Here is an 18,819-nt window from a genome sequence, read left to right on the forward strand (position 1 = left end):
AACATATAATGGGGTTTTCAAAAAATTGGACTACAAAAGTGCAAATGCACTTTAGCCTCTTCACGCCAGCCTCACACATATATATATGGCCTCTTGGCGTGTGGGCCTTCACACCGAACGGCTGCATATATGGGGTGTTGTGTAAACCACTTACCGTGCCGAGAGCCTCTTCCCTGCACACTCCCAGAATGGTAGTGGCCAGTTACTGGAAAGCTCCTGATGCATACTAGTGATCAGGAGCTTTCCTAGCATGTGACCGCTGCGATGGCCAATCACAGTTTTCACATCCCCGAATGTCCGCCTCCAGGCTTTTAGAACCCTTAAAGGGCCGGAAGGCGGTTGGCAGGAAGGTATTAAGGAAATCCTTGTGGTTTAGTATCTTGGCCGTTGTAGAATATTAACAGCCAGCAGTCTTTTGTTGCCCCCGTAAGGAGTACCTACTTTCAGGATAAATCGTTAGATAGTATATTTGTTGCAGATTGTTGAGCTATGTTTTTTTCTGTGTATTGCTCTCCAATGAAGCAGAGCCCATTAGTAGGTGTTGCTACAGCTATGGTTAAAAAGGAACTTCACCCTTGTTGTAAAAATTACAACAAAGGCACCTTTAGATATGCGTAATGATGGCAATCTACAAACAGATACATCTAGATAATTGCGGGCTTCTTATGATTTGCATAATTGTAGGTAAAAGCAAAAATGTTTAACTAATGGATGTAAGATGATTTCATATCAGCATATCAGAGCTACATGCCCAATCTGATTTTTAGTGAAGGGGGAAACTTTAAAGCAAACCTTGAAAGAAATCGGTGGCCTGACACTGCTTGCTAAAAACACAGGTTGCCTGGCTGTCTCTAAATCTAATACTAACTGATCCAGAACAAGCATTTATTAAGGATTAGTCATATCAAAACTTCTGATTTGCATATTTGTTCCTAGTAAGCAACTCAGAAAGTCATAGAGGGGGCAGGTAAGCAACTGACCCCAAAAACTCTCTTATAGCAAGTTTCCATCCAAATAACAGGCTACAGTACATACGAAAGGCGTTCAACTCCACCCAAGGTTTATTGCAATGAGTGCACACTGCTTACTCCCACCCATGCCCACAACTTGTTTCACCTACAGCAGGGCTTAATCATGAAGATGTTGGGGACAACGCTTTGGATGGGAGTAAGCAGTGTGCACTCATTGCGGTAAACCTTGGGTGGAGATGAACATCTTTGGTGTGTGGGCTGTTATTTGAAAGTGGACTATAGCGGAGCAAGAGCAGACTCGAGGGCCTTGGCACACGGCTGATTGCAGGGAATAAAGGAACATACAGGCCTGCTTGTGAGCTCTAGCAGGTTTCCTTTGTTCCGTTTTCAAATCAATGTTGTCCATTAATAATAAAATCTCGGAAACCAGGTTTTATCACATTTTGTATAATATATTTTAGTGCAGGTTTATTATCAGGCATTGCATTGTAGGTTATTATTTTTCTGATACAAAATAAAGAATAAGCACACCATTGTTTTATCATACATAAAACTCAAAAATTATTGTTAATTTTAAATAAAATAACATTTTATTTTTTAGGTGCATTTAAAGCGCCCTTTGTTCTGATGCAGTTTTGATTCAGATTTACTTAAGAAGCTTCATTGTCTCAAAGTGTTCTTTTATCCACAGATTCCATGGGGTAAAATCTCACTGTAAGTCTGAAAAGAGTAAAAAAAATCCAAGTCTTGAAGTAATGAGCCATCATCGTGCCAGGAAGTAACTTGTTTGTATCTCCATGAATATCACTAATACATAATGTCCTCTGCAGTTACGTTTGCCTCCTCGGTTTTAGTCTTCCGCTTGGGTAAACGTATTGCAGTGGCCGCCATAAGCAGCATATTGAAAGCATGCATTGCTCCACTCGCCACACAAACCCAAAAGGAGTCTTCGTACTTCTCTTCTAGAATAACAATCCTAAAGACGTTTTCACTGAAATTAGCCATCCGATCTGTCAGGTGGTGGAGCTGGACTGCAGCTATAAAGCTGGTCACCGCAAATACAATAAACAGACCTGCAGAGATATAATTTCCATGAATAAAAATGTTCATCTCAACACAAAAGATGTACTGGTATACTATCTTTTAAAAACCATGTTTGCTTTTCTTATTCCTAATCATGTTTTGTTGGCAAAGTAAGGCCGCGTACACACGGGCGGACTGTTCGCCCAACTTAGTCCGCTGAACAGTGTTTCAGCGGACAATCCGCTCGTGTGTGGGCTTCAGCGGACAGTTTCAGCGGACAGTCTGACGAACAAAGTCTTTCGGAATTTCCGTAAGACGGTCCGTCCAAACTTGGTTTCAGCGGACAGTCCGCTCGTGTGTAGGCTTGTTCGACAGACTAAGTTTCGTGCATGCTCAGAAAGGATTTACACGGAGAAGGTTGCATTGCAGTGTATTGGACGTCTAATTTCTCGTCCCGTCGTACGTGCCGTTCACGTCATCGCGCACGCTTTCAGCGGACTGTTCGTTCATCGTGTGTGGTCAAGTCCGTTCATGCAAATTTTGAGCGGACTGTTTGTCGGATTGTTTGACGAACTTAGTTGGGCGAACAGTCCGCCCGTGTGTACGCGGCCTTATGCTTACTTCTCATGGAAGAAAAATGGGGGCTGCCGTTACTGGTTTCTATCTGAAAAAACTAGTTTACTAGATGCATCTTTAGACATCTGAATTACTGTGCAAGAGTCAGCATCAATAAATTAAGGTCAGGGAATAATAAAAAAAAGTCTGATCTATTTGCTTGTCCTGCAGTCATTATTCGGGTATTCAGACAGCCCTGGGGGCTCTGGCTGTCTGAATACAATAGCCATCAGAGGAGATTCTTCTCCATCCATGCTGTTTAGTCTGAATACCAGAATTGAGTGATTTCTATTGCTCAGTCCATCTCGCTAAACTAGAATAATGTAGACTAGTGTATGACCAGCCTAATTATGAGCATGTTAGCCAAGGAACTAGCATTTTCAGAAGTTAGCCCTTGATCACACTGTAAATCACCTCTCAATTGCACAGAAATTCCCATGCGATTCAGTGCAGTGTGATTTGTGCCCATGCTTTTAGAACAGGCTCAAATTGCACCTCATCGCACAAAGTAGAGCATGAACTACTTTTGGGAAAGCCCGGCAACCAGATCGCATGGTAGTTTTGTACCATGTGATCCTGGGCAGGAAAGCGCACTGCGTTTGTGATCTGCGTTTGGGTTTTCATTAACAGTGCACTGACACCTGCTGCAGATTGCAAGGGCAGTGTGATTTGAACACAGTTAGGGAAACGCACACGGATCGTGGGCTTCCTGCACCACATTCTAGTGTGAACCAGGGCTTGGCAATTACAGTCCACAGGTGTACTCTCTAAGCCCTTGTACACACGGTTGGACATTCCGACAACAAAATCCGTCTGATTTTTTCCGATACTGGTGTTGCATACACGTGGTCGGACAAAGTTGTCAGAAAATCCGATCGTTCGGAACGTGATGACGTTCGTTGGTTACAACGGGACTACGGTTCAGGCTAGTAGCCAATAGCTTTGGTCTTGTAATTTGATCTGAGCATGCGTGGCACTTTGTCCGATCGGAATTCTCTACAAACGATCAGACAAAGTCTGATTGGATCATGTTGTCGGAAATTTTTTATATCCAGCTCTCAAACTTTGTTGGTCGGACGTTCCGACGGAAAAAGTCAGATGGAGCCCACACACGGTCGGATTATCCAACAACACGGTCCAATCTGAATTTCCGACCGTGTGTACAAGGGCTAAGACCCAGTTCACACTGAGGCAGCACGACTTGCAGCGCGACTGCCTCAGGCGACCGGGATCCGACTTTAGCGGCGGCTTGCAAAATGACTTCTGTATAGAAGTCAATGCAAGTCTCCCCAAAAGTCATACAGGAACCTTTTTCTAAGTCGGAGCGACTTGAGTCGCTCCGATTAGAACAGTTCCATTGCCCAGAATGGGACGCGACTTGTCAGGCGGCTAAGTCGCCTGACGGTTCGCCCCTGTGTGAACCGGGTCTAAGGCAAACAAGCTTGGTGAGAAAATGATTCCAGAAAGGAAAAAAATAAATGCGTGTAGCACCCTCTAGTGTGTGCTATTTGTTAGTGTAGGTTTATAGGTAATGGTTTTTTTAACCACCTCAATACAGAGAACTTTTACCCCCTTCCTGGCCAGGCCATTTTTCAGATTTCAGAGCTGTCACACTTTGAATGACAATTGTGCGGTCATGCAACACTGTACCCAAATAAATTTTTTACCGTTTTCTTCACACAAATAGAGATTTCTTTTGGTGGTATTTAATCACTGCTGGGATTTTTGTTTTTTACAAAAAAAGAAAGAAAAAAGACCGAAAATTTTGAAAAAAATAAGTTTTTCTTAGTTTCTGTCAATAAATTTTGTAAGTAATGTTTCTCCTTCACTGATGTGAGCTGATGAGGCTGCACTGATGGGCAATGATAAAGCAGCACTTATGGGCACTGATGTGGCAGCACTTCTGAGCACCGATTAGGTGGCACTGATGAGGAGGCACTAATATGCTGCACTGATAGGTGGCACTGATGAGCACTGATAGGCGGCACTGATAGTGGTGGTGAGAACTGATGGGTGGTACAGATGGGCACTGATGGGCAGCACTGATGGGCACTGAAAGGCTGCACTGACTGGCATCACTTATGGGCGCTGATAGGCACTGATTGGGAGTGTGGATGGGCACTGATTGGTGGCACTGACGGGCACTGATAAGCACTGCTAGGGCTGTCCTGTAATCAGGACACTGACGATCGGTGCCCAGATTACCTGCCCAAGTCTCCCCTGTGAGGAGATGCCGCTGAATGGCACTTCTCGCCACACACTCTGTCAGTGTGAGATGAGGAGAGCCGATTCACAGCACTTCCTTGTTTACATGTGACTGGCTGTGATTGGACAGAGATCGGGGTCACGACGTGTCCATGCAACATGGCACAGCTCCAATCGCCACGCTGCATGCCCCCAAGAGCAGCCGTTCTGGGTGCCATCATATGACGTCCACCCAGAACAAGAGCCACACCGTCCCTCCGCCATTTAACAGTGGGTGGGCAGCAACTGGTTAAAGTTGTAGAAACTTCTAGAGCTAGTGGGTGGAGGATAGGAGGAGCTGTTTGGAACATTCGTGAGGGCCTCAGGCAATCTCCAGTAGAGGGCTGGCAGAGGACAAGGCTTACCTCATAAATAGGGATAAGCCATGGCAGCAGGGGCAGTTGGGTGGAAGATGGAAATATAGTGCTGCGGAGACTGTCAGTGGCCTTCTGGTGTACTCCCTAGTCTGGGGGTGGGGGAGATCTTGGGCCAGGATTTTGGGAAAGCCCTTCCTGGAGGCACGGGAGCAAGTGTGAGGACACTGTAAGTACAGCAGCACCACTGGGGACTAACAAGGGGGGAGACTGCCGCATGTATCCAGTTCTTCCTGAAGAATGCATTGTGGCAAGTAGGGGTGAGCTCAGGCGTGTTTGCATAGAACACGTGCAGAGCCCACCAGGAAGTCGGCGCAGCGCTGTGCTAATCACAGGCAGTGAGACATTGCCAGATCTCTGCAGCAGCACATCGGGGAAATGTCTTACTGCCTGTGATGAGCACAGCGCTGCGCCGACTTCCTGGCGGGCTCATCCCTAGTGCCAAGTCTTCATCCCTTCCATGGAAGATCTCCTGCAGTGTCAGCCGGGTGGGCTGGTGTGAGTCAGTCCGGTGGACTGCTGTGAGAAATTAGCCTGGAGGGCTATTGAAGGAGGCAGCTGCAGCCAGATGGGTTGGCAGTGCCTGAAGAGCTGGTGCTGGGATCAGTAGCTACAGGAGGGAGATTGCAAGCTGATCACGGGGTTCTGCTACACAACAAGGGGCTTAGAGTTCCTGATGGCAAAGGACCATTTCTGAATCTGACTGTGCCTGTCTAATTTGTTTACAGTGATCCAGCTGACATCTGCAAGCAAGTAAAGTGCAGGAGGAGTGTCAAGGAGGCTGTATAAAGACTGTGTATAAGAGAATGTCCCTGAAGATGCTTCTAAAGTGTTGTTGCTGAAGTCAAGTGGACATCTCATAATTTCCCATTCCCATCCAAGTTATTAACTCTCAATAAACCACAAAAAACAAAGTCATGGACTGATCTTTGTCTCTGAAGTGCCTGGCTATGCAGGATGGGGGATCCCAGTTCAACTGTGCCCCCTTAAGGGGTGTGCTACATGTGTGTAAAAGAAGTAAAAGTTGGAAAAAAAACTTCTATTCCTAGAGAAGGTACACATAGAAGCTTATATAAAATTTGTGCCAGTGAAAACTGGGCAATCTCTGTGAGTTTGCCATTTTTCTCAAGTCATCTTCCAGGACGGCACACCCGAGAGATGAGAGGCTCCTCCCTACAGGAAACACAATCAATCGACAGCTGTTTTAAGTCCCCACCCTTCCCCTTGATCCTCAGTTTTTTGATTGTGTTTCTCCCTACACAGCGAAACTGTTTGTTTTTTTCCAAATGACCCGAAGCCTGGGGCTGGTGGTCTCCCCCTGGGAGCCGGACCACAAGCCTGGGAAGCCTCTGGGTCTGGTAGGATATTCTTGTCCTTCCTGGGGGGTTCCCCTATCTTTTCCTCAGGGCGGGCAGCAGAAATTGGAAGAGCCCCCCTGAGAGCTGAAGGACCCTGGGTACAGTGGTGTACCCAGAACTTCAGGGGCCATTATCCTGTCTCCCCCCTCCTTACCTGTACAGGTGGCTGTTCAGACGGGGGTGCTGGCCATCGGTTCTTTCCAGGGGGCTTGTCCCCGACTCCTGGGTCCCCGGTAGCTCGCGTGGGCTGCCGGAGAGGGCGTGGCAACAAGCACCCGCGTCATTTTCAAACTTCGGGAAAATGGCAGCGGCGTTCTTACCCAGGAGGGAAGGCTGAGAGTCAGTAGGAGCAGGCGCCCACATCCTCCTTTCTCTAGAGCGAGGAGGCACCAGTTTACTACGGTGGATGTCTGCCTTAACCACCTCAGATATGAAGATGGGAATGAGGAATGGAAGGCATTGCCCCCCCCCCCCCATGTATATAGACTGACTTCCCTATGGGGACAGCAGTTGGGGGGGGGAGCACTTTGGCGGCTATCCTCCTTGCGTGTGGACCATAAGGATGGAAAAGCAAGCCCGCTGGCTGTGGCAAAAAGAGGAAGACGACAACGGTGAGTACTTTACTTTCCTTTTGCCGTGGGAATTTAGCTGCAAAATCCCCAATTCCAGCCAGAGGGTTCCTGGGCATTTGAGATCTCACCTGGGGTCTGGATTCAAATAGCCCTTAAGCTTCTGCTAAAAACACCAGCCGCAGCTCCCTCTTACATCAGAGAAGCTGTATGGTGGACAGGTGGTGCAGAGGAACGAGTGTGCCTAAACCACCTCAGATGAGAAAGAGGTAGGTAGGCCATTGCTCCCCCTTCCCCGTGTATATACTGACTGGTGCAGTGCAGAACCTGGGGTCGGGATACAAATAGCGCAGACGCCACTGCTAAAACCACCAGCCACAGCTCCCTCTTACAGCAGAGACACTGTGGTTATCGCAGCAGTAGGTTGCCAGCCTCTCCCTACATGCCCAGTTGTGGTACATTTAGTAGGGATGAATATAGCGTACAGAGGGGACCTGGTAGATACAAAGTTACTTACAGGCCAGGTATACCACTGAACAGGTTATTAATTGGGCAGTGGTTGGTGGATTCAGAAGCTCCCCTGGTCAGCAGGTGCACTAGGTTACCGGCCCTATTAGCCCAGCTGCTAGGAATCTGAAGTTGCTTCACAATGTTTAAAAGCTGACCTAACATTCAAGGAGGGGCAGAGACCAAGCTACTGTGTGGCACAGTAGGGGTTCCCTTGTCACAGATCCTCCTTTTGGGGGTTGCCTGCTATAGTTAACTTTCATAAGCTCCAACCTCCCACTCCACCTTTACACTGTGTTTATATTATAGTGTAGGAGGTAAGAAGAAACTTTTTTTTTTTTATTGGTTTGGGCTACAATCCACGCAGTGGCAGATCTAAAGGCGATTCACCATAGATCGCTCCCTACATCCTTTTAATTGAGGATTTTCTGTGCAAACCTATGCAAGAGCTACATAATTAATTGTTTGAAGCCTGCAAATAGCTATTTACCTCCCAGGCTAAACTGGTAACCACCTCTTCTAGAGAGGTCTTAAATTGGTCTCTAGGGCTGGGCTCATTGAGACTTTAGTTGCTAATCGGCACCACCTGGATATGTGCTGGCTAGCGTTTGCTCAGTCTATGGAGGTAAGGTAGGACAAACAACTACTACTAATAGTAGGGTGTCCAACCATTTTAGGATCTGTTCCTTCTCTGGTGGTGAGGTTTAGTATCTACAGCCCAGGCTATGCCTATGAAATAAATTGCCTGTTGGTTATTTCATAAAGGGATAGACCATGACTCCTCATTGGCTGCACACCAGTAGACCTCAGTAGTGAAGGTTTGTGCTTGCTGGGATGTTTTTGTGGCACAGCAGAAATACACATTGAGATTTGTGACATCTCTGCTTAATAAGGGCTATATTGCTGTACATCAGAAATGCACTGCACTGAAGCTTGTTTGCTGTCCTTTATATACTAAAGGTACTGCTTTGTTTGGCTACAGATCAGAAGAATACAACAGTGAAGGTGGTCTGTACTTTCTGGTTTTGTGTTGCACAGCAGAAATGCACATCATTGTGTCTGGTGACATCTCTGCTCATAATGGTTATATTGCTGCACATCAGACATACACAAGATTGAGGTCTGTCTGTGGGGCTTTGTGTCCTGTTTTACTGCCTTGTTGGTTACTTATCAGAAAGGCAGCAGTGAAGTCTGATGGTCCTGATTTGCAGGGCGCTGTGCTGATTCAGACAGTGCTATTAACAGCAATGGCTGCCGAGTTTAAACATGCGATTTGACATGTTGAGTCGCATGACAAATCATTTCAATATGGATGTGCTATCTCTATTCATAGTGTTTTATTGTTGCACATCAGATTTGTACAGCATTAAGGTCTGTGAGGTTTTGTGTCCTGTATTACTGCCTTATCAGAAAGGCAGCAGTGAAAATTGATGGTTCGAATTTGTTGGGCTACTTAGTAGAAATACAAATTGAACCCCTGCCAGGTGTAGTACATATACTGCCTTTGGTAATCCATGTAGCACCACAAAGTGGTGTTGTGCTGATTTTAGCCATGCGATTTGACATGTTGAGTCGCAAGGCCAAATCGCTTCAATATGCATGTGCTATCTCTATTCAGAATTGTTATATTGTTGCACATCAGACATATACAAGATTGAAGGTTGTCTGTCCTTTTATGTCTTGCATATTCTGCCTTATTGGCTGCATATCAGGACACAGCAGTGAAGGTTGCTTGTCTTTTTCTGATTTTGTTTTTGCTGCTCAGCTGAGAGACACATTGAGGATGGTGGCCTCTCTGCTCAGTATTGGTATATTACTACACATCAGACATACACAAAGATTGAATGTTTGTGTCCTGTATGTCCTATATTTACTGCCTTATCGTTTGTATATCAGGCTAAGCAGTGTTTCTCATGGATCTACCTTTCTGCATCTTAGGGATACACAGCAGGGGTTTGTTGGCTGCAATCCTCCAGGGAGTCACAGCATTGGGGACCCCTTACTGGTTCGACCTGAAAATTGCTATTTGTTTTTTTTTTTTTTCCCTGCGACCTGTGTAATCTTGAGGTCTGTGGATCCAGGAATCAGGGACTGCTGGTGTCGCACAGACACAAATGGTACCCATTGGAAGCCATAGTATATGACTTCTCATGCGTCTTGCAGTCCCAAGTCGCAGGTTGGGTCGCACGGGTGTGGGAACCCTAAACTTATCTGTCCCTTCTGATTGAGGTTTTGCTACACAGCAGGAATACTCATCATGGCGTTATTGTTTTATTTTGCAGCAGACCAGAAAGATTGCAGCTGTAAAGGCTGTCTGTCTTTTTCCTCAGTGTCTGCTTTTATGTTGTTGCACAGCAGAAATACTCAAGATTGAAGCTGGCTGGTGCTTTCTGTTTCAGAAAAACACAATGCTGCAGGTTGCTCGTGTCCTTTCTCAGTGTTGTTTCTATCTGAACTACACTACAGAAGTGCATGACAGAAAGGATTGTCTTGTGTTCCATATTTTTCCCTGTGGCATAGCAGAAATGCACAACACGGGAGTTGGTGTTCATATTAATCTTATAACTGTGGTGGTTTGTCAGAAATACACAACATGGAAGTTTGGGTCTTTCTGTCTTTATAGCCTTGTTTTGCTGTACATAGGTAAAGCACAACAGTAAAGGGGGTTCCTGTCCTTTCCGTATTTATATATCAGTTATGACCTAGCTAGCTGCACTAAAGAAATACGCAGCATTTAGGGTTTGCTTGAGTCTTAATGTTTTTACGTCTTGGCAGCACATCAGAAAACCAGACTATGAGGACTGTTTGTCTACGTTGAGGTTCAGATTTGGGTCTCTTCCCATATTTGATATATTGGTTTAGCTAGTCACACTCAGGCACACAACATTGTTGTCTATGCTTGTGTCCTTTCTGTCTAAATCTATTGTGCCGTGCCCACAATCTATGATCATTTTATTTGTGATATTAATAATGCATGTATCACCTTTTTGTATTTCAGCCTTCTTTTCCATGGAGGGGCCAGGAGTTCGGGCTGCCGCTGCCACATGTCAGAAAACCTTGACCACTTGCATTCAGGGATGCCAGAACCATTTCCTAGGGTTGAAGCCCTGTAGGGTTATGGGACACTGGAGGAAGGGGATAATGAATCGCCCTGTTTAGTAAGAACTTGGAGAGTTCTGTTCAGAGGAGTATTAGGGCCTGAGGATGAAGTATAAAGATGTATACCCGATCGAATAGGTTTCGGCTTGGTGCATGGCCTTCATTTTGCCCTTTTAGCAAAACTAGACATAGCAATATGGGTAGTCTACTCCTGCTAGGGACTTTAATCTCCTGAAGAAGGCTCTCAGGCGTAAGTAAGGACATAGATTGGGCATGCCTTAAACCCAGGGTTCAAGCTTCTGTTAATCTATTTCCCTTAAGTAGGCTTCCCTTTAGTCTTTTGCTGACATAAAGATAAAAAGGAAGCAGTTTTATTTCCCTCAACAGGATAGTGTTAAGACAGGCCCTCTTATTGATTAATGTAGTGTCCTTGTCTTACACAGGTCTCTTATTTATCTTTTTAGTGGTTCTAAGTAGCACCTACAGGCATAATAGGCCATGGTTGTTAGATGTGTGAGATAGGTAACATTGCTAACCTACAAGTTTAACATGTTTTCTGATTCCATTTTTAAGAGCCCATTTCACCTAGATACTGCATCTGAAGCGGAAAAGGCAGGAACATCTGTGGAGCAGACCTGCAGATCAGCCGCATGATCCAGCTAACATGCCTTCATCAAGCATATGAGCGTATGGAGTGGAGGTAAAGCTCACTGCAGAGCCAAGGTTCGCCAAGAGGGTTTTGCAGTGGCCCCACCCTAAGGTAGGCCTGAGGTACTTGTTTATCCTCTCGGGTGTGCCGTCCTGGAAGATGACTTGAGAAAAGTACCAGTTACTTACCGGTAACTGTCTTTCTGGGAAATCTTCCAGGACGGCAGGCCTACTTCCCGCCCGTTGGAGGAGGGAAAATTCTAGAACACTAGAAGGTGAGTACCTATGAGGAATGATTTCCCTTGTGAACCTGGTTCAGGAGTTACTTCTCTACAAACTGAGGATCAAGGGGAAGGGTGGGGACTTAAAACAGCTGTCGATTGATTGTGTTTCCTGTAGGGAGGAGCCTCTCATCTCTCGGGTGTGCCGTCCTGGAAGATTTCCCAGAAAGACAGTTACCGGTAAGTAACTGGTACTTTTTTCAAAGTATTACTTGGAACACATTTTACTGTAAATAAGTGGCAAACATATATTGCCCACTTTCCAACCTGTGCAGTGTAATAAATGGGTGGTACATTCACACCATATACAGTGGGACTGTGTTGGGTGGATTTTACAGCATAGTCCCAATGCAAGCAAGGCAAAATGCCTTGCCTCCTATGTGCCCATCTCACACCACTGCGTTGCGGTGGTTAGCAGGCTTAGACCAACCGACTGACTGATCGATCGACAAATTAAACAAATGGGGGGGGGGGGGGGCGGTGCGGTCGTGTGGTTTGTTTGACCCCCCCAAAAAAAAATTTGAGTACCAGCCGCCACTGCCATACAGGCTGCCATTAGGAGAAAGTAATGGGAGCTTTGTAGTAAAAGACAGTGCTGCATTTGTGAAGGAATTATAAACAGTCATGTGAAAAGGTGACTTTTTCAACATATTTGAACATGGCAAATATTAGATCTGTATTCAAACAGTGCCTACAAATAAAGGTTATATACTGTATTTGAACAAATGACACATAAAATTGTCAGGGTGCATTTATTCTCATAACCTAACAAAAATGCAGAATTGTCTGCTTGAAAAAGTAAGTACACCCCTACATTTACCACCACTTCAAATCCATGAAATTAGAATTAGGTATTCCTGATTAGGTGCCAGTGATTACCATCCCCTAAGGAGTATGCAGATAGAACCTGTCCTATTAAAAATGCAAGTATCTAGGGTCTAGTGTTCTCTTTGCATTCCTTGTGCCAGAATCAGAAAAAGCTCCTTTATCCTGGGTTCACACTAGTGCCTGCGGAACAACGCATCTGATTCGCACAGGAATCGCACAGCTTTCCTGTGCATATCATATGCGCATACCTTCAAACTTTTACACTTCAAAATGAGGGACACTTGAGGGAGGAAGTAACCTTGCATAGTGTGCCATGGCAAATGTGGGCATGGTCAAACTTCTGCAGTGTGTAGAGCTTAAGGGACATCATTAACATCATTAAACAAAACTCAAGCTTCCTTTTACCTATAAAATATGCTTTTATTATTTTTCCACAACCAAGAGTCTAAATAAAAGCATGCAGGGTTTGGAGTGCATTATGTACAGAGTGCAGGGTTCTGGGATGAGCTGTATACAGAGTGCAGGGTTCTGGGATGAGCTGTATACAGAGTGCAGGGTTCTAGGATGAGCTATATACAGAGCGCAGGGTTCTGGGATGAGCTAAATAGCCATGTTCAGCGGCAAGTGAATGTATCTCTGGCACACAGTGTCGGTGCCAAGATACATCTGACCACAGACACGAGGTCTAGCAAACACGGGCAGGGAAGGTATATCACTTTTACTGCCCACTGGGTGAACCTTCTGACGGCCGTCAATCATGTAACCCGTGGCACCCGTGTAGATTTGGTTTTACCGCCACGGATTGCATGCAGGCCTGACTCTTCTTCTCCTCCTCCTCCATCCTCCTCCCTCTCCTCCTCAGCTGACTCCTCCTTTTCCGCTGCTAGTGTCTCTTCCGCTGCGCCGCCCAAGCTCCCCAGAACCTATTCGACATGCCAGGTGAGACGTTGCCATGCCGTGCTGCGTCTGTTGTGCCTGGAAGCCAAGAGCCACACTGGCCCGGCACTCCTTTCAGCTTTGCGTTCACAGGCAGATCAGTGGCTAACACCGCTCAATTTGACAGTTGGTAAAGTGGTGTGTGACAACGGTGCCAATCTGCTTAGCGCATTGAAACAGGGCAAAATCACGCACATGCCATGCATGGCACACGTCTTCAACTTGGTCGTGCAGCGATTCGTTGTCAAATACCCTGGGGTCCAGGACATCTTGCGGCAGGCAAGGAAAATCTCGGCCCATTTCAGAAGATCTTACACGGCCATGGCTCGCCTTGCTGACATTCAGCGGCGACACAATCTGCCGGTCAGACGTCTTATTTGCGATTGCCCGATGTGATAGAACTCAACCTTCTATATGCTTGATAGGCTGCTCCAGCAGAAACGTGCAGTTAACATCTACCTGTATGAACTCTGCGGCAGAACAGGTTCTGGGGAGCTGGGTTTTTTTTCACCGCGCCAGTGGCTGCTCATGCGCGACGCATACAGACTTCTGCGCCCATTTGAGGAGATCACCAAACTGGTCAGTCGCAGCCATGGCGCCATCAGTGACATGGTACCTTATGCCTTCTTTATGGAGCGTGCATTGCGTCGTGTCATTGATCAAGCTGTGGAGGAGCAGGAGCGGGAAGATGAGGAAGTCGCAATGCTGGATGAATTCCCAGGGGGGGCTACTCTATCTGAGACCAGTCAACAACAGGAGTCTGAAGAGGAGTCAGAGGAGGATGGTTCCCGGGGCAGATGAGGAGGAGCAATAAGAGCATGCTTTAAACCTTTCTGGGATCCCTGTTGTGCGTGGATGGGGAGAGGAGAATGAAGAGGACGACATTATCCTGGATGATGAGCAGGAGCCAGGCCACCACACCGCTTCCACTTTAGTGCAAATGGGGGCCTTCATGCTCCAGTGGTTTAACCAGTTGCCGACCGCCGCACGCCGATGTACGTCGGCAGAATGGCACGGGCAGGCATAAGGGCTTACATGTACGTCCCTTGCCTCCCGCGGGTCGGGGGCCCGATCGGGCCCCCGCCCGGTGCCTGCGGCGGTCGGTTTTCGTCCGGGAGCGATCCGGGACGAGGGGGCGGCCATTCATTCATGGCCACCCCCTCGCGATCGCTCCCGACGAATAGAAATCCCCCGTGACATCACTTCCTCTCCTGTAATGTAAACACAGGAGAGGAAGTGATGTATTCTCTCCTCCGTGTCGGTATTTTACGTTCCGACACGGAGGAGAGCGGATCGGTGAGTTGCACCAACACTCTACACACACAGTAGAACATGCCAGGCACACTCACACCCCCCCTTTACCCCCCGATCACCCCCCCCAATTACCCCTGCCCCCCAGTCACAGTGACACCAATGTCATTTATTTTTTTATTTTTTTGCATTGGTGTCATTTGTGACTGTAATAACTGTTAGGGCAGTTAGAGTTAGCCCCCTTTAGTTCTAATGTACCCCCCTAACCCCCCCAATAAAGGTTTAACCCCGTGATCACCCCCCGTCGCCAGTGTCACTAAGGCTGGGTTCACATTGCAGCGGTTTATGAGAACGAATGTGATTCGCACCGCACTGCAGTGCAAATCACATCCGATCTCTGTGCGATTCGAGTTCAGCCATTCGCCGCACCCGCCACACCCGCCGCACCCGCCGCAAATTCGCACGGGACCCTTTTTTTGGCCCGCAGCAGAATCGGATCGCATGGGTGTTCACACCATGCGATCCGAGTTTGCAGATCGCACTGCGATATGCGAACTGATCTGGGGGTGTCAGTAACATTTCACTGACACTCCCAGCAGTTCGCATAGGGCAGTGTGAACTGCCGCCGGGAGGCATGCGATGCGGGAACCCGCCGTGGATTCGCGGCGTTTCCGCATCGCTCCAGTGTGAACCCAGCCTAATAAGCGATCATTTTTCTGATCGCCGTATTAGTGTCACAGGTGACGCTAGTTAGGCAGGTAGGTATTTAGGTTCGCCGCAGCTTTTTATAGCGCCAGGGACCCCCATATACTACCGCATAAAGCCCCCTGATTGCCCCCTAGTTAACCCTTTCACCAGTGATCACCATATAACTGTTACAGGTGACACTGGTTGGTTAGTTATTTTTTTATAGTTTCAGGGCACCCGCCATTTATTACCTAATAAAGGTTTAACCCCCTGATCACCCGGCGGGTGTCATTTGTGACTAATAACTGTTAAGGCAGTTAGGGTTAGCCCCCTTTAGTTCTAAGGTACCCCCCTAACCCCCCCAATAAAGGTTTAACCCCGTGATCACCCCCCGTCGCCAGTGTCACTAAGGCTGGGTTCACATTGCAGCGGTTTATGAGAACGGATGTGATTCGCACCACACTGCAGTGCAAATCACATCCGATCTCTGTGCGATTCGAGTTCAGCCATTCGCCGCACCCGCCGCACCCGCCACACCCGCCGCACCCGCCGCAAATTCGCACGGGACCCTTTTTTTGGCCCGCAGCAGAATCGGATCGCATGGGTGTTCACACCATGCGATCCGAGTTTGCAGATCGCACTGCGATTTGCGAACTGATCTGGGGGTGTCAGTAACATTTCACTGACACTCCCAGCAGTTCGCATAGGGCAGTGTGAACTGCCGCCGGGAGGCATGCGATGCGGGAACCCGCCGCGCATTCGTGGCGTTCCCGCATCGCTCCAGTGTGAACCCAGCCTAATAAGCGATCGTTTTTCTGATCGCTGTATTAGTGTCACAGGTGACGCTAGTTAGGCAGGTAGGTATTTAGGTTCGCTGCAGCTTTTTATAGCGCCAGGGACCCCCATATACTACCGCATAAAGCCCCCTAATTGCCCCCTAGTTAACCCTTTCACCAGTGATCACCATATAACTGTTACAGGTGACGCTGGTTGGTTAGTTATTTTTTTATAGTTTCAGGGCACCCGCCATTTATTACCTAGTCTCACTAGTGTACCCCTAAATTTAGGGGTGTCTACTTTCCAAAATGGGGTCATTTGGGGGGGGTTTGTGCCATCTTGGCATTTTATGGCCTTCAAAACTGTAACGCCCTTAGAAAGCCTGAAGGCGGTGCTTGGTTTTCGGGGCCCCGTACGCGGCTAGGCTCCCAAAAAGTCCCACATATGTGGTATCCCCGTACTCAGGAGAAGCAGCAGAATTTATTTTGGGGTGTCATTTCACATATGCCCATGGCATGCGTGAGCAATATATCATTTAGTGACAACTTTGTGAAAAAAAAAAAAAGTTTGTAATTTTCCCGCAACTTGTGGCAAAATATAAAATATTCCATGGACTCAACATGCCTCTCAGCAAATAGCTTGGGGTGTCTACTTTCTAAAATGGGGTCATTTGTGGGGGTTTTGTGCCATCTTGGCATTTTATGGCCTTCAAAACTGTAATAGGTAGTGAGAAGTGAACTCAAAAATTTACGCCCTTAGAAAGCCTGAAGGCGGGGCTTGGTTTTCGGGGCCCCGTACGCGGCTAGGCTCCCAAAAAGTCCCACATATGTGGTATCCCCGTACTCAGGAGAAGCAGCAGAATTTATTTTGGGGTGTCATTTCACATATGCCCATGGCATGCATGAGCAATATATCATTTAGTGACAACTTTGTGAAAAAAAAAAAAAAAAAAAGTTTGTAATTTTCCCGCAACTTGTGGCAAAATATAAAATATTCCATGAACTCAACATGCCTCTCAGCAAATAGCTTGGGGTGTCTACTTTCTAAAATGGGGTCATTTGTGGGGGTTTTGTGCCATCTTGGCATTTTATGGCCTTCAAAACTGTAATAGGTAGTGAGAAGTGAACTCAAAAATTTACGCCCTTAGAAAGCCTGAAGGCGGTGCTTGGTTTTCGGGGCCCCGTACGCGGCTAGGCTCCCAAAAAGTCCCACATATGTGGTATCCCCGTACTCAGGAGAAGCAGCAGAATTTATTTTGGGGTGTCATTTCACATACGCCCATAGCATGTGTGAGCAATATATCATTTAGTGACAACTTTGTGTAAAAAAAAAAATAAAATTTTTTTTTTGTCATTATTCAATCGCTTGAGGCAAAAAAATAAAATATTCAATGGGCTCAACATGCCTCTTATCAATTTCCTTAGGGGGTCTACTTTCCAAAATGGGGTCATTTGGGGGGGTTTTGTACTGCCCTGCCATTTTAGCACCTCAAGAAATGAGATAGGCAGTCGTAAACTAAAAGCTGCGTAAATTCCAGAAAACGTACCTTAGTTTGTAGATGTGACAACTTTTGCGCAAACCAATAAATATACAATTATTGACTTTTTTTTTACCAAAGACATGTGGCTGAATACATTTTGGCCTAAATGTATGACTAAAATTGAGTTTATTGGATTTTTCTAATAACAAAAAGTAGAAAATATCATTTTTTTTCAAAATTTGCGGTCTTTTTACGTTTATATCGCAAAAAATAAAAATCGCAGAGGCAATCAAATACCATCAAAAGAAAGCTCTATTTGTGGGAAGAAAAGGACGCAAATTTTGTTTGGGTACAACATTGCATGACCACGCAATTACCAGTTAAAGCAGCGCAGTGCCAAAGTGTAAAAAGACCTCTGGTCATTTACCAGAAAAATGGTCCGGTCTGAAAGTGGTTAATAGGGACCCCCGTATAAAAAGCATAAGGGTCAAGGACCAGTACTGGGTGGCAACGTACTTAGACCCCCCGGTACAAACACAAAATGGCGCAAATGTTACCGCCGTCACAGAGGGCTGGCAGAATGGAGCACTTCCAGGCCTTGCTTCGAGAAATGCTGCATTCTGCCTTTGCGTACGCTGGCAGAGGAGCAATTCCCACTCCCAGAGAAGGAGTTGCGGGTACCAATCCAACAGCGCCTGCAAGAAGAGGCTGGTTTGAAGATGTGTTGGTGACTTCGGATATGAGGTCATTCTTTCAGCTGACCCATCGACTGGTGTCATCCGGATCCAGCATCAGGGAACGCCTAGACCGTCAGGTGTCCGACTACAAAGGGGTTAACGGCCGATGTGGACGCTCTGAGGAGTGATGAACCCCTGGACTACTGGGTGGGCAGGCTTGACCTCTGGCCAGAGCTTGCCCAATTTGCAATCGAACTGTTGGCTTGCCCCTCATCCAGTGTCCTGTCCGAAAGGATGTTCAGCGCAGCAGGGGGGATCGTGACCAATAAGCGTACTCGCCTAGCTCATGACAGTGTTAACTACCTCACATTTCTAAAAATGAATGAGGCATGGATCTTGGAGGAATTCAACACATGTGACCAGTAGACCATGTATATGTCTATAAACAATTTTTTTAATCGAGCACAGAGACCTTCTTTCTTCATTTGGCTCAC

The 18,819-nt window shown here is 46.7% G+C and overlaps 1 protein-coding gene across 1 annotated transcript in view; it reads right to left on the reverse strand.

Annotated features, from left to right (window-relative positions):
* Positions 1–1,438: 1,438 nt before the first annotated feature.
* Positions 1,439–18,819, reverse strand: part of CLRN2 (clarin 2) — a 29,219-nt gene continuing 11,838 nt past the window's right edge. The window contains exon 3 of the mRNA XM_077478613.1: positions 1,439–2,044. Within this exon, the coding sequence (XP_077334739.1) occupies positions 1,779–2,044 (266 nt within the window). The 3' untranslated portion in view covers positions 1,439–1,778. The remainder of the gene's footprint in view (positions 2,045–18,819) is intronic.

This window comes from Lithobates pipiens, unplaced genomic scaffold (assembly GCF_037356315.1).
Source record: "Lithobates pipiens isolate NorthernLeopardFrog02 unplaced genomic scaffold, aLitPip1_a1.2 Scaffold_13, whole genome shotgun sequence".
NCBI classification, from domain to species: Eukaryota; Metazoa; Chordata; class Amphibia; order Anura; family Ranidae; genus Lithobates; species Lithobates pipiens.